General features: G+C 46.6%; 1 protein-coding gene across 1 annotated transcript; it reads right to left on the reverse strand.

Annotated features, from left to right (window-relative positions):
- Positions 1–354: 354 nt before the first annotated feature.
- LOC132250896 (cytochrome P450 2K6-like) lies at positions 355–23,451 on the reverse strand. Its single transcript, XM_059728806.1, has 9 exons — positions 23,085–23,451; positions 21,030–21,192; positions 17,908–18,057; positions 15,477–15,637; positions 12,592–12,765; positions 9,651–9,792; positions 7,480–7,664; positions 7,107–7,248; positions 355–4,476 (listed from the first exon to the last, which is right to left on the reverse strand). Exons 1-9 carry the CDS (start codon positions 23,271–23,273, stop codon positions 4,289–4,291), a joined length of 1,494 nt encoding a protein of 497 aa, XP_059584789.1. The 5' UTR covers positions 23,274–23,451; the 3' UTR covers positions 355–4,288.
- Positions 23,452–25,133: the final 1,682 nt, after the last annotated feature.

Genomic DNA, 25,133 nt, shown 5'->3' on the forward strand with positions numbered 1-25,133 from the left:
CCTGAAAAACCCATAAACCCCACAGACCTACCCACAAATCCCACCCATCCACACCCACAAACCCCACATCCCCTCCACACCCACACCTCACACATATCCACCCATGAACCCCACACATACCACCCCCTAAAAACCTCACCCCAACTCCCCAACACCCATTCCCACATCCCCCACACACCCCACATCCCCGCCCCATCTCAAACCCTGCATGCCCAGCTGCCAGACAAGATGGGACCTGCTGGTGGGAGCTGTGCCTAAAGGGGAAGCTGTCCCCACATCCTGGTTAACAAAGCTGGCAGGGGGACCTTTGATTTTTCTATGATAAAAAGCCCAAAGCAAACACCAAAGCATATAGATATTTATAATTTATTTTATTGTGATGATAGAGGCACTGGTAGGCTTCCAAACTGGTTTAACTGGTTAACATATCAATAAAACATTGCCCAACTGATCAATCTCTATCTCTCTATACACAGATATAGTGACACTTCATTTTAATTGTGAAAGAATACAGATTTGGGGGTATTTTAATTTATGAATCTGGGATTCTTTATCAAAGAATTTGCCATTTTTAAACAGGGAACACCAGGATTCCCACTAGTGAGGCAAGTGGCAGGACCCAGGCAGAGGAGCCTGCCCAGAGCTGGCATTCAGGACCCAGCTGGAGGGCAGATGAGACGGTGGACCTTCTGGCCACTGGGGGCCAGGAGGATATGCTTTGACAGTTCAAAGCAGGCCAGCACAATGAGTATATCTTTCAGGTGATAGCTGCCCAGACAGCAGGGCAGGGGCTGCATGAAAGCCAACTGTGCAGCCATGGCCCACTGGCAGCTAGCCCAGAGGTGCAGGTAGCTCTGCTGCAGTGCCCATACCAGAGTCCAAGTGGCCGTGTGGTCCCTGTCCAGGTTTGACAGGTGTGCAGACATGGGGATGCAGGTCCAAGTGGTTGGATGCTGTCACAGGTGGCATCAGGTTACAGCTAGGGAGCAGCCCCCACTGCCAGACTGCTGTAGTGGGTAGAGGATGCAAAGGCCACTCTAGGTCAGGGCTGCTGCAGCAGTCCAGCTGACACAGGGAGCTAGTGTCCACATATATCAACTGGCTGGGCCTCAGAAGCTCCTGACGGCAAGTAGCCCTGATCTGCTCACCAGGGAAGCTTTTTATACAGCTGGGGCCAGCACCTGTGGCAATGCTGGTAATCCCAGTATTAAAAAAAAAAAAAAAAAAAAAAAAAACTACCAGAAAAAAAGCAAAGCAGGACACTCTGTTGGAGCATGCCCATAGGCAGCCAGAGGCTAGGTCCTCCAAGGAGATACTCTGGCACCCAGCCAGAGCATCCCTATGCCTGCCACATGCACAGTGCACAGACACCCCACCCCCCCCCCCCCACAGGAGCAGCAGCAGCAGTGCTTATCAGAGCTCTCATAACCTATCATTGGCAAAGACCCCTGGCAGCACAGCATCACCTCAGACTGGTGGCTACACTTGGCACCAGCCTGGCTGCTGGCATGTGCCCTCAAGCAAAACCAGGCTGGCTCTTGCTCTCACCTGCAGCTCCTGGCACTGCAAACAGGGGCCGTGCACTATCAGGCCAAGCCAGTTCCTGCCTCCATGGAGCCGGTCCAGCCCAATAGTACACAGCTTCTGTGTGGGGTGCCAGTAGCCATGAGTGATGGTGAGAGCAACGTGGTTCTGTCCAAGGGTGCACGCTACCAGCCAGGCCAGTGCTGTGTGGCATGTGCAGCTGCCAGTCTCAGGTGGCACCGCACGCTGCCAGGGGTCTCTGCCAAGAACGGGTCATAACCGCCCTGATGGACATTGCTGCTGCTGCTGTGGGGGGAGTCTGTGCACTGTGCAGGGGGGCAGGCAGGGGACCCACCCCTCCCAAGCAGTCCCCCCATATCCACAGTCCCCTCCAACCAAAATCCCCCCACCCCACCACCCCCACAGGACGCTGCTGCTGCTGCAGTGGGGGGCAGGGGCTGTACACTGTGCAGGGGGTTAGGCAGGGGACCCACCACTCCCAAGCAGTCTCCCACCTCCACAGTCCCCCTACCCCCACACAGTCCTCCCACAGCCACAAACCCTCCCTCAATTCACCCACAAACCCCACCATCCCAAACTACCCCCACAACCCTCCCACTCACATACCTACCCAGAAACCCCACACCCACAAACCCCCGTACAATCCACCCACAAACCCCACACCCCCCAAACCTCTGCACAAGCCCCATGCCCACAAGCCTCACCCCCACAGACCCTACACTTAGCCACAAACCTCCCCATACCCTTCCCCCCACCCCACAACCCCACATCTCTCCCATAAATCTCATACTCTGTGTGCCCAGCTGCCAGACAGGGTGGGAACTGCTGGCAGGAGCCACAGCTGCAGAGCCAACTGTCACACTGCAGCCCTGTCCTGTGTGCATACTAGTGCTGGGATATGCAGCCCCAGCCTGGGGGGGCTCCTGGCCTCAGGAACCACTTGGGGAGTGTGATGGGCTGGGCAAGGTGTGGTGGAGGTGGCAGCAGGGGTGTGTATGTGTGAGATAGAGTGAGATAGGGGTCAGGGATGGAGAAGCACTCTGGGTAAGTGAGGCCTCCAGAGCCAGGCTTAGAGCCTCTGCTCCCCTAAAGCAGCCTATGCAAAGGAAGGCTGGCCTGGAAGGGAAGGGGCCTGCTCAGCCCAGTCTCTGAGCCCCAGTTGTGGGCTCCCTAGGATGTCATGGGGATTGTTGGGGCCTGGGTACAGGTGCAGAAAGGAGAACAGTAAAGGCTGGCACTTCTGAGCTCCACAAAGCAGCTGGTGGGACAGCCACAGCTGGACTCATGTCCTGGTGCTGGGACAGAGCTGTGGCCAGAAGGGAGCTAGTGAGAGTAGGCAGAGACGGTGGGTCAGGAGTGAGGGGCAAGGGCATGGGTAGGGGCACGGCCCTGGCATCCCAGTGCTACTCAGTGCCCCACATCCTGGTGAGCAAAGGGGGCAGGGGCAGCTCAAGGATATCTTCTTGATGATAGCTGCCCAGAGGGCAGAGCAGAAGCACCAGAAGACATGACAGCAGTGCTGCATGAAGGCCAACTGTGCAGTTATGGCCTATTAGCAACTGGCCCAGAAGTGCAGGCAGCTCTGCTGTGGTGTCCATACCACAGCCCAGGTGGCTGTGCAGTCCCTGTCTGGGTCTGGCTGGCCAGCTCACTATATTCAGTCACATTAATTGCATGTGTAGACATGCTCTCTGAATACATGGAAGTGAGGAGCAAATTTGAAAACAATGAATTTGATCCTAAACATGGCTGTAGCAATTGGCACATAATACCTATGTATTTAAGGCATCCAGAATTTGTGCGTATTATGTTTTTTTCCTTGTTTTTGAAACTGCTGGAGCCTGCCAGACCTGGACATTGTACTCAGCACAGGTTGGGGGCCCTGGCAGCAGGGGTAACCCCTGCTGCACCCCGCTAGTTGCCGTGTGCTCTGCCTGCTGCTGCACCCCTGGGTGATGTCAGCCAGGAGCAAAATAGAAGTTGGGCTGCCAGTGCTTTGTCCCCCTACCCCACCGATCCTGCTCTGATGCAGAGGGATGTAGCAGCTCCCACCTGCTGCCTACCCTGGCCTGGCTGAAAATGAGCTGCTGCTGTCCTGCACCCCACTCCATGCCACCACCAACCCAGTCTGGCTGTTAGGAACTTGTGGCACTGCCACACCATGCAGCCAGCTCCACCCATGCCCTGCCCTGCCCTGCCTCCACATTTCCAGCCGTAATCATCCCCGCCCCACAACTCTCCCCACCCTCCCTCCTCCCCCAACCCCCATGCCCCAAGACTGCAGGGCTTTTCTGCTTGCCAGTAAGTTGTTGGGTGTTTGTTTTTTTTTCAAGCAAGCCCACCAGAAGCACAGAGCCTGCACTTTTTCACAGAACCTGCCTGAATTCACGGTTTCCACAGAAATTGCACAATTGCAATTTCAGTAGATCCCTATTCATAAAAGAAAGGGGGTGTTTTGCATACATGTTGCTTAACCTATTTTTAACATCACAAGGTAGAGAAAGCAAAAAATCCTGCTTTCCGTGTGGGATCGGTAAAATCAACAGCAGCAGAGACTACATGGTGCTGCAATCCCCCCCTGCCTTCTTCTTCTACCATCCTTACTCCTCCTAGGACCTTGCTGCCAAGCTGGATATCATCCACAGAGAGCACAACAGCCTCCAAAGGTGCAGAGACTGAATCTCACTGTATCCTCAGAGCTGCAGCACAGAACACACATGGGAAGAAAGGGGATTTGCGAACCCTAGGACCGGGGCACTGCACAGATCTCATGGGGCATTGGGGGTGTGGTAAACCCGACTGCAGGGGTGAGGTCCAGGTCTAAGCGGGAAACGCCAGGGGCAGGCTGGAACGTGAACCTCTGCAGGAGGCTTGCGAAGAAGAGGAAGAGCTCCATTTTGGCAAGAGTCTCACCTGCACACATCCTCCGGCCTGCAAGGAAACACACAAACACCAGGGCACGCTGAAAGCAGCTGCTTCTTTAACACGAAAGAGAAATGAATGCCACAGGCCAGCTTCTCCTCTCACTTAACTGATGTTAATTCAGAGCATAAACATCTATGTCAGGTATCAAGGGATGAGAGGTGAGACATCAGAGAAATTAAGGTGTTCTCCTACTTTTTCAGAGCTATATGTCCAAGCCGTGCTCTGGAGCCATATCATCATGGAACAGTAGAGCTAGATGGGCCTTCAGGAGGTCATCTTATCCAACCCCCGACCAAACCAGCCCAGTCCAGTACGTATCTAACCCATTCTTAAATACTTACACAGTCTCTGTTCTCCCAGGTGACCCAGCTGTAAATGAGTCCATGGTCATCAGGGATCCTGGTTTTCTCAAATAAAATAAAAAATCCCCAATTTTCAAATTTAAAAAAGTAACCCAAAATCCACATTTTTCCATGATTAAAATAAAACAGTACTATCCACACACACACGTGCGTGTGCGTGTGTGTAGCATTTCATTTTCATGGGAAAATGTGGGGTTTGTGTTACTTTTTTCATTTAAAAAAATGGGGTTTTTTTATCAGAGAAAACCAGGAGCCCTGATGGTCATTTAGCCTGGAGAAGTTAAAGATGATTGGCTATGGGCCTGGCCATATCACTCTGCTGTGGGCCGTTTGCTGCAGAAATAGCTGTTAGGTCAAATGGACTTATCTTTGATCATTGATGTTATTCTTGGATTGAGCAAATTAGTCACATTTTTAAAGTGCATTTGTGAAATCAAGCATCCAACTCTGTGGGTGTGTCTACATGAGATACTTTACTGTGTAGTAGACTAATCTACTGTGCAGGAAAGCATCAGCATCTACACATGTACACCATTTACCATGCAGTAACTTAGTCTGTTGAGCAGTTAGCTACTACCTGTACATACAAGTAGTAAACTAGCTGTGCAATAGATACTACATGGTAGCACATGTTTAGATGCTGACTGGGGGCAAATTTGCTCCTGCCCCTAGGGGACCATAGGGGACAGGGAGCTCCCCCAGTCATGGTGCTGCTCAGCTCCCAGCAACCCCCAGGAGCCAAGCAGCAGTAGGACGGGGTAGCTCTCTGCCCAACTCCCCCTATACTGGCATTGCTCAGCTCCCTGCTCCCCACAGGAGCCAGGAGCAGAGCAGAACCAGGACTGGGGAGCTCTCTGCTTCCCTGCACAGCAAGAGGCCAAGAGCTGTCCCACTTCTAGGGCAGCTTCCAGCCATTCCCTACCCAAATAGGCCCCATGCATATCGAGAGCGGCCACATGCTCTCTGCCAACCCCCAGGCTAGCACCCCAGGGCCTGGAGCTCCCCCAACTGCTGTAGGCAGGGTAGGAGCAGCCCTGTACCAGGCTGCTCCCAATAGGAAGCATGTGTAGACATGCTCCCAGGGAAGGCTTTCTGCTCAGTATTTTACTGCACAGTAAGCTTTTATAGCATTAATAGCACATGTAGATTTGCCCTATATGTCAGAAATTTCCTATCGGAACAATCACAGTATTTAAAAATGAAAAATTTCAACTGAGTTTTATAGAGACCATCAAAAAAAAAAACAAAAAAAAACGTGCATCTATTTCCATATGATGAATCTGCTTTCAAAATCTTTGTAAACCAGATTTTTTTGTTCAGGGCTAGTCAAAACAACATTTTAAACTGCCCTCAGGAAACCAGCAGTGCTAGTCACTGAAAACAGATGCCCTGAAACTCTGAGAAACTCTATCTAACAAGCAAGCTGGCATGATTTGCACTACTTTCACCTGATTTATGGATAGCCTCATAAAGCTTTAAGTTTGGACAGATCTTATCAATAAGAATTGATTTTGTCCCATGCTCTCCTTAAAATAGGACCACACAATACATTGTGCCAGATGGGCACTCCTAGACATATGCCTAATATATACCCAATTCAACAATGTATGCCCAACATATGCCCAATAAAACACAATTTATATATATTCTTGCCATTAGGGACATCATAGTGTTCCATTTAGGATCATGGACAAAGGTCTGCTCAAGTCTAGCAGCCCATTGGACTAGCTGAGCAGAGGATACCAGTTTTCATAGCCAATGGTACATGACTGGGCAATGTGGCAAGGACCACGCTTCTCCACCTCTGACTCCTGAGCCTGAACCACCAGTTCTAAGAACAGCTGGTTTCAGCAGAGGGGCAGCTTATGGCAGGAGTGCAGAGTGAGGTCAACAGAAGGGCAGCCTATGGCAGGAGTGGAGAGTAAAGTCAGCAAAGGGGCAGCCTATGGCAGGAGTGCAGAGTGAGGTCAACAGAGGGGCAGCCTATGGCAGGAGTGCAGAGTGAGGTCAGCAAAGGGGCAGCCTATGGCAGGAGTGCAGAGTGAGTTGCACGTACACATACCTCTCTAGTTATAACAAGACGTATTAACCTCTTCATCACCACACCCCCTTACATTGATGGGGGGATACTGAATCCAACATGGACCTGTCCCAAGCAAGGGACAGTTAGGGAAATGTTAGGCTTTGACATAGCCAGAGCCACTGGATGAGGTTATAATCTCCTGACTCTTAGTCATCTTTCTCTCCCAGCAATAAGTAGAAAACAGACAGTACCTGCTGAAAAAGGCATGAAGGCCTCCTTCTTCACAAACTTTCCTTCAGCATCAAGAAAATGCTCAGGATAGAAAGCATCTGGCTTCTCCCACTGAGATTTGTCTTGCAACACAGAGGCCAGCAGGGGGATGATGTAAGTTCCCTGGAAATCAAATTTGTGGAGTTATCCCATAGAGGAATATGGTCATTTGATCACTCCTACGGTAATAGGAGTTAAAAAGTACAGCAATAAATCCCGTCAATACTGCCATAGGACATCTGATCCAGTCTGATTTAACAAGAACTAACTGAGCCAGGACTCCAGAGGGTTTACAGCTAAGAAAAATAAAGACAATAAGAAAAGAGAAGCAAAGCAGTGCTGCTGGCAGCTCACCTTTGGGATAAAGTAGCCCTTTAAAGTTACATCCATTGTAGTCTCATGAGGCAAGTCCATTGGCAGGATGTTAGAAAACCTCTGAATTTCATGAACAACTGCATCTGTGTAGGGCATCTTACTACGATGTTCTATACGTGGAGGGTTTGATCCTAGGACTCTCTCGATCTCCTCCTGGACTTTTTCTGCAAACATTTGTAAATGTTAAAGGAGGAGACCTGAATTCACTGATCCCAAAGAAATGCTGTATGTTTCTGCTATGGAATACATGAAATTACATTGCAACCATACAGACAACTCTCAGAAATTTCTGTACTTCCAAAAATAATGGGGTACTGACCTTATTGTATTTGCTCAGGACTATCACAATTGAATGGAGAGCTTCTGAAGACACATAGATAACCCACTCACTTCATTAAATTGCCAAATAATAATATGCAGCCATTTAACTCAAGCTGAAGAGAGGGACTCTGATGGACTCTCGGTATTCTAGATTATAAAGTTCTGTCAAAATCAGAACGGTTCACAAATTCCTTTTGAGTTTGCTATAATGTTGCTTTAGAAGAAAACTAGAAACCAATTCTAATGAACATCCAATGTCAGCCTTTTCAGAAAAAAAATGTATTTTTTATGTTGAAATGACTGTCCTTTGTGTTCTTATATAGCAAAAATGTTAAATTGAAAGGAATTTTTTGATTAAATTGAAATGAGCAGCTCACATTGTTTTGGAAAAAATCTATTTCATTAACCATTTTGGAGCAAAAATATTCCATTTTGATGAATAATTGTTTGACTTTTTCACATTTACTTTTATATACTTTTATGTATGGTAATGTAATACAGAATTAAAATCAAATTTAAAACTGAAATTGCTTTTAGAGAGATGAAATGTTTTGATCATCTTCTTTATATATATAGATACTATTACTATATATAGATACTATGTACTTCCAGTTCACTTCCAAGTTTGCAGGGGAGCACACTGCCCCCCCCCCCCACACCCTCTGGCTCGGCAGTTGGCTGTGGGGGGACAATAGGTACCCCCCCCCAGACCTAGGAGGCACCAGTCACTGAGCCAGGCAGTGCCAGGGAGCCCCCCAGCACATTGCCCTGTGGACCCGGCATTGGACCGGAAGTGCTTCTGGTTCACTTCTGGGTTTGCTGCCGAATGCACTGGGGAGCCCCCCACACTTCTGTGGGACATTCCATGTGTCCCAGCATCACGGTGTTCATGAACCATCTGCTACCTAGAGGTATGTAGGAAAAACATTTAAAGCTGTGTGTATGTCCAAATCTCCGAATCCTTCTGAATCTCTCCATATTGATTCGGAGGGTTCCGATTTGATTCGGAGAAATTAAAGGGTCCTCTGATTCAATTTGGATTTAGACATTCAGCCACCGAATCAGGACAAATCTCCGTTGTATTGAATTAGGGACCAAAGCTTCACACAGCCCTAAAAGAAACTGCGGTCATACACAGTTCACTCTCCCTTTTAGCATCCACTCTCTGCCACTGTAATACAGGATACTGGGTAAGATGGACCTATCATCTCACCCAATAAATTGCAGTTCTTTTGTTATCTTATATGTTCTTATAACAACAGCAATACTTATTCTGTTACAGAGCCAAAGTCTGGATCATCCAGTGCATCATTGACCCTTTCCTTCAGCAAGTAAGGGGCACCAGCCCTGAACCCAGGAGAGCTGTGCTGATGTCGGTACACTGAATTCTATAAAGTTGCAAGAGGAAAGCACTTCCATTGACCAGAACCCAACAGCTCCATATTTACATAGGTGTAACTGGGCATGTCTACACGTGTATTAATGTGCCATGGTTCCTGTGCATTAAGTTTAGTACCTGTAATAACAGGTATTAACTAAAGGTGCAGAACCACAGCTTTTGCCGTGATGTGCTAATGCGCAGTAGAATTAATCTATTGTGCATTTAGTGTCTCATGTAGACACACCCACTGAGATCCAAATCTGGCTGCAGGAAAATAAAAACCCTAACTCATTTACAACATGAGCCATAGAGGACATGGAGTTGTTGATGGCTCTCTACTGAAGGGCCTCACTATCTTTCCTCAAGCTACTAGCACCTTGGTTTGGGGGTTCCCCAATTCAATATGCAGTGTGCTGAGCACCATTGTTGTTCTCCTAAAAGCACTTACGCTGAATTTCGGGGTACTTCATCATTAGCAGAAAGCCCCAGCGCAGCGTGGTGGAAGTGGTCTCCAAGCCAGCAGTAAACAAGTTGGTTATGAGGGCTTTCAGATTGCCATCTTGGAAATAACTATTTGTGTCATTTTCTTCCTGGAGGGAAAAAATAAGACTCAAAGGTCTCCATTAGAAACAGAACCCATGAGGGAGACAGAAAGAACGGGAGTACAGTTGTACTGAGTCCCCAACCCCGGGGGGTACCCACAAATTATGAGAATTTTCTTTCTTAATAGAAAAAAATAATAGTGTAATAATAATTGCAATTTACCTGTGTGTAAATAAATCAGAAGCATGAACTCTAGAAATTTACTTCTAGAGCTCATTATTATTTTGGAAATATGTTATTATCATATTAGTATTAATAATATATTATATATTATTAATAATATAATAGTATGGGCATTATGTATTATTAATAATATATACTAATAATGTATGAATATTTTATTATTATATTATTATTATTTTGAAAATATACGCTTCAATGCTGAACAAGAAGGAAAGATTTGTTGAGCCTCCCTGCCTTCCTGACACCCGACGCCGCCAGGGATGAGAACAGCCTTATCTGCACATCAAAGACCAACTCACACAAAAGACTCTCACAGACCCAAGGGAACAGACTTCCAGCCTCAAAGTTCCCCTGTGCAAAATTAAGTTTATTTTCTAAGTAAGAGGATTATTACTATCTTGGATTTGTCCAGCCTAAAGAAAGGTGTGTGCGCCCAAAACCTTGCAGAAAAAGGTTGGTTTTTTTTGCAATTTCTTAGTCGATCTAGTATAAGGTATCATCTCTGAACCAAGAGCTCTAGAGTTTTGCATTCCAAGAAATTTATTTCAACACTTACGAATTGAGCTTAGAATTCAAATACAGAATTTCTCCATTTCCTGTTTCCAAAAGGGGAGGCGGGATGCTCCCCCACCAGCAGGAAGTAGTGACACCCAAAATCTCTCTCACCAGCCATGACTGGGAAGCTGTAACTTAACAAGCTTGCATCTCAAGTAAAATTAAGGAAGTTATTCTCCCGCTCTACTCAGCATTGGTGAGGCCGCAGCTGGAGTACTGCATCCAGTTCCGGACACTGCACTTCAAGAAGGATGAGGAGATGCTTGAGAGAGTCTAGAAAAGAGCCACTCATATGATTAAAGGCCTGAAGAGCAAGCCATGCAAAGAAAGGCTGACACATATGGGACTGTTCAGCCTGCAAAAGAAAAGACTTTGGGGGAATTGGGTAGCAGCTTACAAATATATCAGGGGAGAGCATCAGGGGCTAGGCAAACAACTATTCACCAAAGCACCCCAGGGGAAAACCAGGAGCAATGGTTATAAACTCCTAGAAGAAGGTTTCAGACTGGATATAAGGAAAAACGTCACGGTTCGAGTGACCACTCTGGAATAGCCCCCCAGCGGGGGTGGTGCAGGCGCCTACCCTGGAGATCTTCGAAAGGAGACTGGACACACACCTTGCTGGGGTTATTTGACCCCGGCAGTCTTCCTTGCCCAGAGCAGGGGAGCTGGACCTGATAATCTCCCGAGGTTCCTTCCAGCCCTAAACGTCTATGAATCTTTGTGAATGTATAATAATCATCGCCCAGTGTCGGCAAATCCCATTGCCACCAGAACGTGGCAACAATGAATTTGGCAATACCTACCCCACAGCTTCTTTGGAGCCAAACCCTTAAGCCAGCAGTTACCCCTGACTTCTGTCCCCTCCCTATTTGCCACACTGATCGCCTTCCCCTACCTGGCTTCCCTTTCCCCAAGCACCACTCTGATTTCTGCCCTCCCTTGAGCGTTGCTTTGATTCCCTTACTGTCCCTGAGTGCTCCCTTGACTCCCACTGCTAGCACCTCCACCCCCCCTTTAACTTGGCACGCAGGGATCATGTGCCAGCCACATCAGCTTCCTGTACTACTAGTGGCACTTGTGGCACAGGTTAGTCACCACTGGTCTATATAATAAAAAGTGTGAAAAAAGTCTTTAATCCAAGAAGGCTTTGATCAGATGCCCTGAGAAATGCACACATTTTTTCTGTGCCAGGTTTAGTCTACAAAGGTCTGAGCTCTTGACCCCATCCAGTCATGAATATATGTAAGGGCTTAGATTGAAGCACTAGATTACTGGGCATTTTTACACATGCTCCGATGCATTCCAATTAAAACACATCAGAGCAGACTCAGTTAATCGAGTTCTAATCAGAATACTCCAGGGTGCTGCAGCATCTCGTGTATTCAGGGTCCCCGCCTTTCAAAATGGTGGTGGGGGCACTTTAACTAGCGCTCATCAAACAAGCTTTAGTTAAAGTGCCCCCACCACCATTTTGAAATGTGAGATGCTGAATGCACAGGACACTGTGGGTGTTTTAATTAGATCAGCTCTCAGCTCAAAGTCCAATGGGTAACAAGGCCCTGAGTCCTGCAAGAGGCTGAACTCTTAAACCTTGATACAATAAAAAACATATAAGACATGGAAAGTCCCATTGACACTGAGCTGTTTTTTAATGGTTCTTGCCATCAGTGTCATCCCATTGACACCTATACACATGCCCGGTAGAGGGGCGGCACTTTAAATAGAGCAGCTCTCAAGAGCTGCTCCATGTCAATGAGCAGCTAAAAAATAGCTCAGTGTCAATGGGACTTCCCATGTCTTACATGTTGGAGCAGCCCTTTAAATGTGCTCCCGAGTAAACTTACTGTGCAATATTTTTAGTGTGCAGTAAACCTACTTCAAATTCATTGCACATGTAGACGTTCCCTCCTTGGTTAAAAAAGGGCTAACAGCAGCAAGCTACTTGTGAAGTTTGGCTACTTTGATAGGTACATGCTTTGCCTAAACTTTTACGATCAGGTCTGAAAAGGAAACACGCAAGGCAGAAGAAACTGCAACGACATTACCTCCTGCTGTCTTATGAGGAAAGCATCAATAAGACTGCGCTGGTCATTTCTGTCCAGTTTTCTGAGATGTTCTATAAAGGTAACTTGTGAAAACGCATGTAGTTCATCTCTGTTTTGAAGAACAACCTTGTGGCCCTTCAGGAGAAATCCAAGGGCTGGGAATAGATTATAAATCTAAAAATAAAGGAAGTTAGAGAAAACAAACATAAATGCTGAGAATACTTCATGAGCAGGTAACTTTTATAGGCCAAAGCACTCCACCAAAGGAAATGAATGTTTTTATGCCTCATTTGCTGACCAGCTAACTGAGGCACGGTAAGCTCACATCTTGAGAGCTTGGGGTGTAATCATCAGCCAAGCCCTCACTCCTCATTATCTGAGCCTTCTTAGAGTGGCCCTAGATGCTTGCACAAGAACAGGGAGCCTGAGAGTGATCAGAAACATATATTCAGAGTGGTGCTGAAACAGCTATGTCCCCCCAGTTCCAGGATTTGAGATCTGCTGAGTAAGAGCAAGTCATTTGGATATGCATCTCAACGCCCCACCCTGACTTGGCACAGAAGCTGTGTGGACAGGGCCACTCCCTCCATGTGCTGACTTGAGCTAGCCAAATCTTAAAGTGTCAAGTTTAAAACAAAATCCTTTATCTCAATTCACTTTCCAGCATGCTTTATGAGGAGCAGCTGCAGGAATTCTCCTTGAAGCTCAGTGAGACCAATATGCCTTAGAACTGGGAATGCTGTTGGAAAGATACAGCCACTGGGAGAGAGCTATATGACTATGATTAATTGACCAAATAACATCAACTGACTAATCAATTGGCCACATATTATTTAACTGCAGTCAAAACTGTCAAAAATGCCATGAAATCAAGAATGGCCTTGTGTAAGTAATGACCTACCATTTTTTATTGCATAATAGTGTTAGCTGTTAGCAAGCACAGGCATGAGAGCTCTGTGCTCCTCGGTCCTGCAGGAATCAGGACACACACTTCACTTAGAAGCAGACACCCACCCACTTGGCTCCCCTCTCCTGAACGCATCCAGCCTTCTTCCGCTCACCCGCATTAAGCCACAAGAGGTTGAAGAAGTTACTCTCTGCTAAGGGAAGAACCAGACCCAGCAGCATAGAAAAGCTTCTCCCCTGACCATCTGCTGTGACTGCAAGCATCTCCAAATACAAACAGCAAAATGAAAAAGAGAATTGTTCAGTTTAGAATATCATTCACATTTATACCCACCTAGCACCAGCAAGACTAGTGACAGAAGTGACACATAAACCAGTTTAAGTCATCAGAAACTGATTTAAACCTGTAACAGAACAGAAGTTCTGTGCACATAAACCAGTTCCAAAATGGCGAAAACTTGTTCAAGAGAAACCTGGTTGAATGTAGTATCAGACTTAACAGATTTGGGTCAAACCAATTTGTGAAACTTCCATCCCTGACCCCTTCCTGGTCCAAGTTAAATCACAATCCCCCAGCATCCCAGCACACTCTCCAGCCCTGGGCTGGGCTAAGCTGTCTGCTCCAGCAAAGAAGGGTTGGCAGGGGAGGCAAGCACTGCCCCCCTCTCCCTACAGGCAAACCCCAGCTAGGGTCTGGGGCCTGGGAGGTGGGGTTAAAACCCTCTTCTCACAGCTAAACCCTCCTTCCCCTGAGTACAGAGCTGGCTTGCCTGCTAAACTTACTGAAGCTTAGTGCTGGCTGCAACTGTAGACTACAAATCCCACAGGCACCTGGAAACAGGAAGAGGAAGTGATGAGCAACCCTGCAGAGTCCTGCTGCTGTGAGTCTGGAGAGCAAATCCCAGAGCCCTTGGGGGCAGCAGGAAAAGGAAGCGAACACAGCCCATGCTGGCTACTTGCCAGAAAGCTGTGCTCAGTGTTGCCAAGTCTCACAAGAAAAAAAAGCCGCACTGCCTTTAAAAACAAGCCCAATTCCACTTATAATAAGTGAGCTTGGCAACACTGGCCATGCTGTAGCCCCCCGCCAGCTTCTGACTTGAGCCACTGCAGGCACGTGACTGCATTCCCTGATTCAAAAGTAAATGTCTGTCCAGTTGTTTCTCATTTTAATCTCTGCAGCTTAAACTAAACTGCAAAGACTGAATCAATTCAGCCTTGGGCTTTTTGACTGTCTGTACTTAGCCTAATAGTTATAAAAATGCATTACAACTTTGTGAGTTTAATGCCATCAGTAATAACAGCTAACTAACCTGGGGGGGTTTTGTAATAAGCATAAGTATCTAACTACTGCAGATTAAAGTCTCTCTATTAGGAGGGGAGTAGGAAGATGTTTTGTATACAAGATGGGGATTGGGAAGCTCCATTGCAGTGCACTAGAGGGTTTGCACTCTGAGGTTAAATTGTCAGAGAAGTGAAAGTGAGGGGGGATGGGGTGCAGTTTAAAGTTTTAGGTTGTGAACTGGGGAGTCTCATGTTGTTTCTTATCCTATGAGCTATTTTCAGGTATTGTGCACTGTACTGAGCCTTTCTGGAGAGACCTGAACATTATCATCATTAGTATTCATGATAATAATACTGATGATAATGATAGATAGTGTATGTTATACTATATACACACACACACACGCACACGCACACGCACACTGTTGTTGGTGTTCATGTGCTTGTCATTACTACCACTCTGGCTGTGACTACATGATTTGATGCAGGGGCCGTGGAACAATTTGGGAGATACAGCCTGCTACACGACAGGAACTGCAGCGCTCAGTTTTGGAAAGCAAGAAGTTCTGAGCTGGACCCGTGTATTATCCTCCAGTTTGTTGGACTGTTTCTGATTAATAGGAAAGATTAACATTCTGCAGCGGCCATACAACAGGATGCATTCATTTGAACAGTGATTTTAAAATATTCAAATTTACCATAACTGATGGACTTCCACAAACCCGCACATTTTCATTGATCAAATGTAGGAGTTTAACGAATTGGGGATCTTCATAGCCAAATCTCTCTCCAAGTACTATGGATACGATGATATTACCCACTGCTCCATTCATTATCATAATGGGGTCAAAGGGCTTTCCTAAAAATGTTCAAATCAAAGAAGAGATTATGGAAATAGGATGGTTAATAGGTGGCTATTATTATTCCTCCTCGTATGACTGTAGCACATAATGTTCCCAGGTAAGATCAAGACACCATTGTGCTTGGCACTGTGCACACTCGTAATAAGAGATACCCCTGCTCCACAGAGCTTGCAATCAAAACAGACGAGACATGTATACAAGGAAAACAGGGATCAAGAGAGATTAACAGTGACATTCTACTCTCTCCAGGTCATCTAAGTGCCTATGTTTTTCTACAGAGCATTTTTGGCACTTACATTCCCAGAGGAATTCTACGCTCAGCTTTGCAGTCAGGCAGACTAAGCAAGTGTGGTTGTTGCCCTAGCCTAGCACATACATACATGTCTTGTGGACATAAGGGATTTTAGACGCCCAACATTGGAATTGGTCAAAATCCATGACTGCCAGGCTTAAGCTGAGGACAGAAGAAGCATGTGTGTGTATCTTTTGCTCTCATAGTTCACTGGCCTTGGAAGCTGGAACCACAAGCATCTCCAGGAGTTGAAGCATACCTTCTCCAAAGCTCTGCTATCAAGGGGTTACACTGTTTTACAGTTTATTAACCAGTCAGGGGTACATAACCATTGGCCTTTGATCAGTGGTATGTGACCATTGCAACCAGTGTGACAGTATAAACAGAAGGAATTCCAAACCAATTGCTTTTTTTAGACAGCACAAGAGAGAAAATAAGAAAAAAAAAAATAAGAAGAACCCTGCATGCCATACCCTGCCCCAATTCCTTATCAGCCTTGAACAGTCTTTGGGGGCATTTTTACACCTGCTCCTGATGCATCCCAGGGCACTTTTAATTAGCAAGCCATGCTAATTAAAAGCACCCACGCATCACATGTACCAGCAGCATAGCACGCCTCCGCACTGAGAAAATGGCTGCATTGCACTTTGAACTAAAGCACACCAAATGTGTGTTAGTTCAAAGTGTGCCTTCACCATTTTCTCAACACTGAGGTGTGCCGCACCATGGATACACATAATGCATGAGGCTGCCAGAGTCTATCAATTTACGTGCTCCAGCAGACTCAATTAATTGAGTCTGGTCTAACGTGCTGGACATCACAGCAGCCTTGCTGCATGTGTGTAAGTGCCCTGGGATTTCAACAGTGTCCTTTTAAGGTCCTGGACGTCATGTCTCCACCTCTGTCTTCTCTTTGAATTCTGAGCTACAAGACAGTTGCTCAGACTACGACTGGACCCTTTATCACTTCCAGTCCACTCTGCTATGTGACTTTCCAGGTCAGTCTCAGTCTGGCCCCAGGTAAGACAAGGCCTCTCAACAGATGGTCAGTTTATTTGTTACCTCCAGCTGGAGGCTAGACTTGAAAAAACGGTTTTTCCCTCTGTTACATTCATCCTGTTATTTTGCTAGGGAAACACTTGGTTCTTTCTGAACGATCCTTAATGTCTGTCCCATTCAGAGCAGGTCATTTAGGCATCACTATCCCTATACTTAAACTATGAAGCATGGGGAAAGTGCTCAGCAAAAACCAGCCATAAGGGCCTACACATACGGAGATCATACAATCAAACAGAACCCAGAAACTGGACATAGAGAGGTACTCCAAGCCATCACATCTGCAGAGCCATCTCTGATCAGATAGCAACTGCTTACTGCAATGCACAGAAATAGTAAGAACTAATACTGCATTATGCTAAGGAAACCTGTAAATCTAAAATATATTCCCCATTTGAAGAGATCTTGCAGCCAGGGGACTTTGGAGGTTTGTGGTAAAATACAGAGCAAAAAGTGTTTATTATATTGCCTTCTGCTCCTAAATTTCCTTCCCACTTCAATTCCTGATGGCCCTCAACTGGTCAAGGTTTATCACTAATGAAAGAGCTGCGCCCAAAAGGGACATATCTTTTCTACTAGTGTCACACTCTGGCCCAGGGTTTTGAGTTTATTGATCATGGTTAGAAGAATACAGGGTCTTATGTTTAAGTCCCTAAAATTGGGGAGGAGCAGGGGCAGTGTTTTGGGGCTTTCAAGGTTCCATGGTTGGCTGCCCCCAAGAGAAAAATGTGGCATCCATGTGCTGTAAAACTCTCTTTTTCATAAAATAGCTTTCATTTCTTCTTCTAACAGTTGCAAAAAAATCTCAGTGAGATTAGTGGTATTTACTAAAAGGGGGAAGTTGGATGAAACAAAAGCAGCTCTTAACCAGCACAAGCCAAAATTTTACAGGTTTTCTGAAGCTAAGCTCCAACCCACCTTTCTGAGATTCAAACTTTTCTATCAGATATCCACACTCTTCAACAATGTAATCCTCAGTAACTCTCCTGCCCATTCCTAAGTCCCGTAAGGTTGAGAGGGCAAATCTTCGCATCACCTTCCAGTTTTGGCCATGTGAAAAAATAATACCTGAAGTGAAGAGAAGATTTCAAGTCAGAAGAGTAATCCAAAGCAATGCTTTCTTAGAAATACAAAAGACATCACTCTTCCATCCACAGTATTTGTTTAGCTTAGGGCTAGATGGTAAAGCAACACCCCCAATCCACAAAACACTTAAAGGTTTGCAAGTCTGTTTTTGTTTCAATGAAGGAAACAAACCCTCAGGAAGAGCACGTTGTAGAGCAGGGGTGGGCAAAATACAGCCTGCGGGCCAGATTTAGATCATAAGGCCATCTGGCCCACAGGGCCTCTCCCAAAGCCAAAAAACAATTAGCACTGGCCCTGGCCTTCGGCTGCCCCTCTGAAAGCTGGCACCTCTGCACAGGAGGCGCCTGTGCCAGTGCCCCTGCAGCAGCATCTCCAACTGCTTCCTGAGCAAGAAATCCACACCCCAGCCTGGCTTGACCCACCCCCAGCCCCAAGGGAGGGGTGCTAGAGACAAGAAGCATCTGCCTGGTGACCCTGTTGCTGTATCTCAGCTCCACTGGGTAACGGCTCCACTAGACCAGGGATTCCTAGCGGGGGAAGCGGGCCTGGGAGTGTAGGAAGTCATTCAATATTGGGTCTGGCAGGGCTGGCCCCACACATAGGTGCTGCTATGTGGGGTTAGGGACTCCTGTGGGAATGCATGAGCCACATGCTACGGGGCCAAGTGGGGCTGCACGCTGCTGCCACATGGGACTGGGGACTCCATTGGGAGCATGGGAGCTGTGCGCTATGGGGCTCGTCAGGGCTGGCTCCACATGCTGCCACCACATGGGGCCAGAGACTTGAGCTGGGAGCTACACGCTATGGGGCCTATGAGGCTGGGCCCAGCTGGCACCACATGTTGCTGCCATATGTGGCTCTGGGACCCCCACTCATCCCCACCACCCCACATACACCCCACCCCCACACACACCCACACCATCACACACATTCCCATGCGCACACACCCACACCATCACACACATTCCCATGCGATTCCCAGCACGGGTTTGTGGCAGGCAGATCGTGCCTGACCAATCTAGTCTCTTTTTATGACCAGGTTACAAAACGCCTGGACACAGGAGGAGGGGTGGATGTCGTATACTTAGACTTCAGGAAGGCCTTCGATACGGTATCTCACCCCATACTGGTGAGCAAGTTAAGAGGCTGTGACTTGGATGACTACACAGTCCGGTGGGTGGCGAATTGGCTGGAGGGTCGCACCCAGAGAGTCGTGGTGGATGGGTCGGTTTCGACCTGGAAGGGTGTGGGCAGTGGGGTCCCGCAGGGCTCGGTCCTTGGACCAATACTCTTTAATGTCTTCATCAGTGACTTGGACGAAGGAGTCAAATGTACTCTGTCCAAGTTTGCAGATGACACAAAGCTATGGGGAGAAGTGGACACGCCGGAGGGCAGGGAACAGCTGCAGGCAGACCTGGACAGGTTGGACAAGTGGGCAGAAAACAACAGAATGCAGTTCAACAAGGAGAAATGCAAAGTGCTGCACCTAGGGAGGAAAAATGTCCAGCACACCTACAGCCTAGGAAATGACCTGCTGGGTGGCATGGAAGTGGAAAGGGATCTTGGAGTCCTAGTGGACTCCAAGATGAACATGAGTCGGCAGTGTGACAAAGCCATCAAAAAAGCCAATGGCACTTTATCGTGCATCCGCAGATGCATGACGAATAGGTCCAAGGAGGTGATACTTCCCCTCTATCGGGTGCTGGTCAGACCGCAGTTGGAGTACTGCGTGCAATTCTGGGCACCGCACTTCAAGAAGGATGCGGATAACCTGGAGAGGGTCCAGAGAAGCGCCACTCGTATGGTTAAGGGCCTGCAGACCAAGCCCTACGAGGAGAGACTAGAGAAACTGGACCTTTTCAGCCTCCTCAAGAGAAGGTTGAGAGGCGACCTTGTGGCTGCCTATAAGTTCATCACGGGGGCACAGAAGGTAATTCGTGAGTATTTATTCACCAAGGCACCCCCGTGGGTTACAAGAAATAATGGCCACAAGCTAGCAGAGAGCAGATTTAGATTGGACATTAGGAAGAACTTCTTCACAGTTCGAGTGGCCAAGGTCTGGAACGGGCTCCCAAGGGAGGTGGTGCTCTCCCCTACCCTGGCGGTCTTCAAGAGGAGGTTAGATGAGTATCTAGCTGGGGTCATCTAGACCCAGCACTCTTTCCTGCCTATGCAGGGGTCGGACTCGATGATCTATTGAGGTCCCTTCCGACCCTAACATCTATGAATCTATGCACCACACCCCCCACCACACTCATACACGTACTCCCACACACTCCCACACCCCCCACCATACCCACACCCCACACATACCTTCCACATCCCACCACACACACATCCCTACTCCCCAACCCCACACATCCCACCCCCCCAACCCTGCACGCACCTTCATTTTGAGCTATTGTGCAATCTCCTCTATATACTCTATACAAACACACATACTTCAGGACAAACATATTTTTTAAATAAAATTTAAATATATTATAGCAGATATTTGACATTTAGTATACAATTCTTTTTTTTTCTTTCATTTCCAAGATGGCAACCACCCCTCTCAAAAGGATTACTTCTGGGTCAAAGGGAGGGACCTCCGATAACAAAGGTCAGGGGTTAGGGGGTGAGTTTTCTGGTCCCAAGATGGTGACCAAGTGGTGAGGCACCTGTCAAGGGTCAAGGCTACCCCTGCAGGACTGGACAGCTCACGAAAACTGGTTAAGCAGCCCTCCAGCTGAAATGATTGCACACCCTTGTTTTAGAGAGACAAGCAAAGCATAGCCCAAGAGCAATCCAATTGCACCTTTCTGCTGGGACATGGAGCACACTGATTCCAGCCATTATTCAGAAGATAGGTAAAGATGGGCCATCCACACTCCCTAAGAGGTCTCCAACCACCTGAGTAGACTTGGCCTGCTTCCTCGACTAAATTTGGTCTATGAAGAAGAAATCTAAGTCACCTTTTCCTTTGGAAAAATCTTCAAATACTGGGATTTTAGGTCTCTCTGCAAATGCATCTGCCTGGTTCACCAGAGCTTCCTTCACTGTCTCGTAACCTGAGAGCACCACCATCTTCTTGATTCCCATATGAATGTTGACAACTGGCCCATAAGTTTTTGACAGCTTAATTGGGAAGAAAAGAAAAGCATTTAAAGCAGTGGGCCAGATCCATCCATTGGAGTCAGTGGAGCTGTATCAGAGATGGAGTAGGTCCACTTTGCTTGAAAAAGTTGAAATGCAGAAGGGAAACTATATTTTTTTGCATTTAACACACATCTTCCCCCAAAATCAGCCCCTCTCCCCACCCGTCTGCCACAGCCACTTGTATTAAGCAGGGACGCTGATTTTCTGCCTGAGATAGAAGCACCCTACTTTGATTTCTGCTCCACAGTGCAGCAGCTGTGGTATTACAATTCAGGAAGTTGAGAGGGTCACTTGACTTAAAAAGAAGAGATGATCATTAACAGCTGTGGAGTGAAGAACAGTGAGTCGCTCCACAGCTGTTAATGATCATCTCTTCTTTTTAATGATCTTGATGTTCCACTAATCAAGACAACTTTTCTTAGGGAAATTTTGCTTTCTGACAGATGCTCCTGGTCTCTCTCCTTCAATTTCACAGCCCTAAACACTCTTCATCTCTTTTCAGAATCATAAATCCATCCATAGACACCAGTCTTTACCAGAAGCCAGGGTTTCACCTTTAGTTAAGCAGGAGAGGGTGAGTCAGCTGAAGATTAAGCTTTGACCCTGCTTTGACCCTGTACCCAGGTGTGGTCTATGTGATAATATACAATAATTCACACACCTACCAAAAGAACTGGCAATCCATTACCACTCTGCCTCCTTTGGACCAGTTTGTGGGAATGGAGTTCATGTTTGTGAGCACCTTTAAATATTCTCACTTAAAGTTATTTCTATTTAGTTGGCTGGATAATTAGAGATCAAAGGACAATTTGCACTTTGAAATCACTGTGGGTGGAGCCACGTGCCAATGCAAACTTGGATTCACACAAATGGAATTTAAATGAAGACCACCTGAAAATCAGACATGGATGTTAGATACTAGCAAATATTAATATGATGAGCTATCGCTTTCAGAATCGCTAGAAGCTCATGAAGGGGATCAGATGTGCAATCAGCTCTGGAGTAGTGTTGACAGTGATGGAAGTAAGGACTGTAAGAATAAAAAATATAGAGAAAAAAAATGCATGTCATTTTTTGCTGGGGGGAAAGAACAAGGAAAACATGGAAGTCACAAGAAGCGCCTGGAGCAAAAGGAGTTAGAAAGTCCAGTTCTCAAGTTGTGTGCAAGGCAACAGTGTGTCGTGACAGGAACCCCATGAGATGGATGCAATTGGTATGAACTGGTGGAGATGAAAGGTATGGAGGAATGCTTTGAATAAGTTCATTAAGGTGCATAGTACTAAAAGTGATTTGGTCACATAAGGGGCAATGTTGCATCCTTAGCTTAGGATCAGTAATATAATTGAATTATAGGCATGATCAGCAATATGACTCGTTATAGAAATGTAAGAATAAAGAGAATGATGATTCTTTGGAGAAAAGAAAAGGGAAAAGTTAAGACAGGAAAGATGAGGTAGGAGCAGCTATAGGAAAGTCAGTGTGTGGAGAAGCTAAGAGGGGCTCAACTGCCAGGAGTTGGCAATAGCACAGCTGGTGACCTAGTGTGTGCCAAGGAGTAACAATGAAGTAACGACTCAGGACCATGCGCGTTTCCCAGACATGGGCAGAGATACCATGTGCTGGCAGAAATTGTAAGGACAGCTCATAAAAGGACCACAGTTGGGAGCAGTGGCTGCAGGAAAAATGGTGCCACCACTAGCAAGGGGAGGAGAAGCCAAGGAAGGAGAGTCATTAGGAACTTGAAATAGAGTCACTGTCACATTGGGTCCCTAAACCCACAGATGGAGCCATATCCCAGGTAGCCCCAAAAGCTGCACAAAATCCCCTTGACCTTAGCAACTAAACAGTTTGGGAGAAGAGAGAAGACTTACCTCAAGGAGAGTCCGGTAGGGTCTCTTCAGGTCTATAATGTGCAGGTTTCCAATGATGGGTAAGGGCCTTGGTCCTGGAGGGATGTCCTTGCTGCTACTGCTGCTGCTCCAGAACCTCCCAATTTTCATGATAAACAGAAGAGTCATGACCAATGCCAGGCATACCCCAGTGGGATCAGTCCAATCCATTTCTCTTTAACAAACAGTTGGCTAGAGAGGTTAAAATCCAAAACTAAAAAGAGAGAGAGAGAGAGAGAGTGTGTGTGTAAATGGCCTTTGCTGGAAAACCGAATGCAGAAACTCACTAACCACTACATAAACACTGTATGTAATAAAGGACTCAAACTCTCCTGTGCCTGCAAAATCATTTAATCCACGCCCCCCTCACCGACCAATCCACATTCAGAAGGGAACAGGCACCACTGTGTAATACAAACAGTGTTCCTGCTCCCCGTTTCAAACAACCAGCATAACAAGTCAGCAGACAAATCTGTAAATGTTTCACTTGGATGAATGTTCAGCCCCCTGCCTTGGCAGGAGGCTTGTCCAGTCAGCAGTTTGTATGAGAGAAGTCAGATACCAAAAATTCAGCAAACAATTGGTTATATTTCCTAACTAGACCCTGAAGCTGGCATGCCAGACTCGTCCACGACAGGAGGAATGTGCTATGTGCTTAAAAATACTCAGCATTGCAATAATTCTTCTCACATGGAATTTCCAGGGGCTTTGTGGGATCAAAGTGTGGCCAACTACAACCAATTTGGAGAAAATCACTCTGCTTCTTTAAGGAAATTTGAATGCCTCCACCACTCCATGCTAAGGTATCACATAACCTTCACCTGGGCTTCTTATAACAGTTTTCAAGAAGACAACATGCACAAGGCACCAAATGAGTGTCTCTTTCCAACTTTTCTGTGGTGTAAAGTGCCTATTTCCCTTAGGCTTCTTTGAGAATAAGAGCCACACAAATTGCACACTCACCATTTCCACTTGCTAATTTTTAAAATGTGGGATTAAGGCTTTTCAACCATGAATCTGCCTGGGTTAAAAGAGCTTCCTTCATTGCTTTGGATCCTAACTGCCTTGCCATTTTCTTGGTTTCCCCCTGAACACTGAAGATGGGGCCATATTTCCCACATGGATTAAACGTAGGGGGAAGGGGAGAGGGAGGGAACCCATGTTTCCATATCACTTTTGAAAACATGTTCAGGCATCAGTCTGATTTCAAGGCATAGAGGTTTAAATGTTTGGGGGTTTTTTTTATTATTTCCTTCTTTTCTCTTCCTGCAAATACATCTGAATGAACAGGTGCCAGGTTTAGTGTTTGAAATTATTCACATGACTGAGCTTCTCCCATTGTGTTTCACTGTCTATTGCTGAATTTTAGGCTTTGCTAAAAGGTAGTAGGCATCAAATTTAGGAATAGTGGGAGCAGAGTCCAATTCAAAGGTGACACATAAACAGCCACGTAGCTGCATTTTCTGGCTCTTCTTCAGTTGGGGACTATGTGCAAAGCAAATTTGCCTTGTGTGTGTATCTGCCAAGGGGAGGGTGTTGCAGCCCCCAGGGGAACTCTTCTTCCAGTCCCACAGCTGCAGGTTCACTAGTGAGTAAAAGAAACCAAATAGACATCAGACAACCTTTATTGACTGCCAGTTGGTCAACCCACCTGACTGGGGAATTATGCTGGGGGGACACACAAATCCATAGCTCCCTAGGAACACACAGCTTTATAATATATACGACCATCCAATCGCAAGCTAACAAGTGGATGCACGCCACTAGCCTTTCTGTTGCCCATCAGTTTGTTATCATTTCAATCCACCTTCCATATTCCTGGACCATATGTCTGATTTCCAAATCATTCAGGAGACCAGACCTTGAATGAGGTAAGATATTATTTATAATCAGTTCTTAGCCACTTAAGTCTGACACCGTCTGGTCATCCCAAGGTTTTCACCACATTCTTCGTACTTTCCTTGGGTGGGTCTTTCAAGCAGTCTCGAAGGGTCTTTCCTAACTACCAACTGAGGACCCTGCTACCAACTA

This window comes from Alligator mississippiensis, chromosome 1 (genome assembly GCF_030867095.1).
Source record: "Alligator mississippiensis isolate rAllMis1 chromosome 1, rAllMis1, whole genome shotgun sequence".
NCBI classification, from domain to species: Eukaryota; Metazoa; Chordata; order Crocodylia; family Alligatoridae; genus Alligator; species Alligator mississippiensis.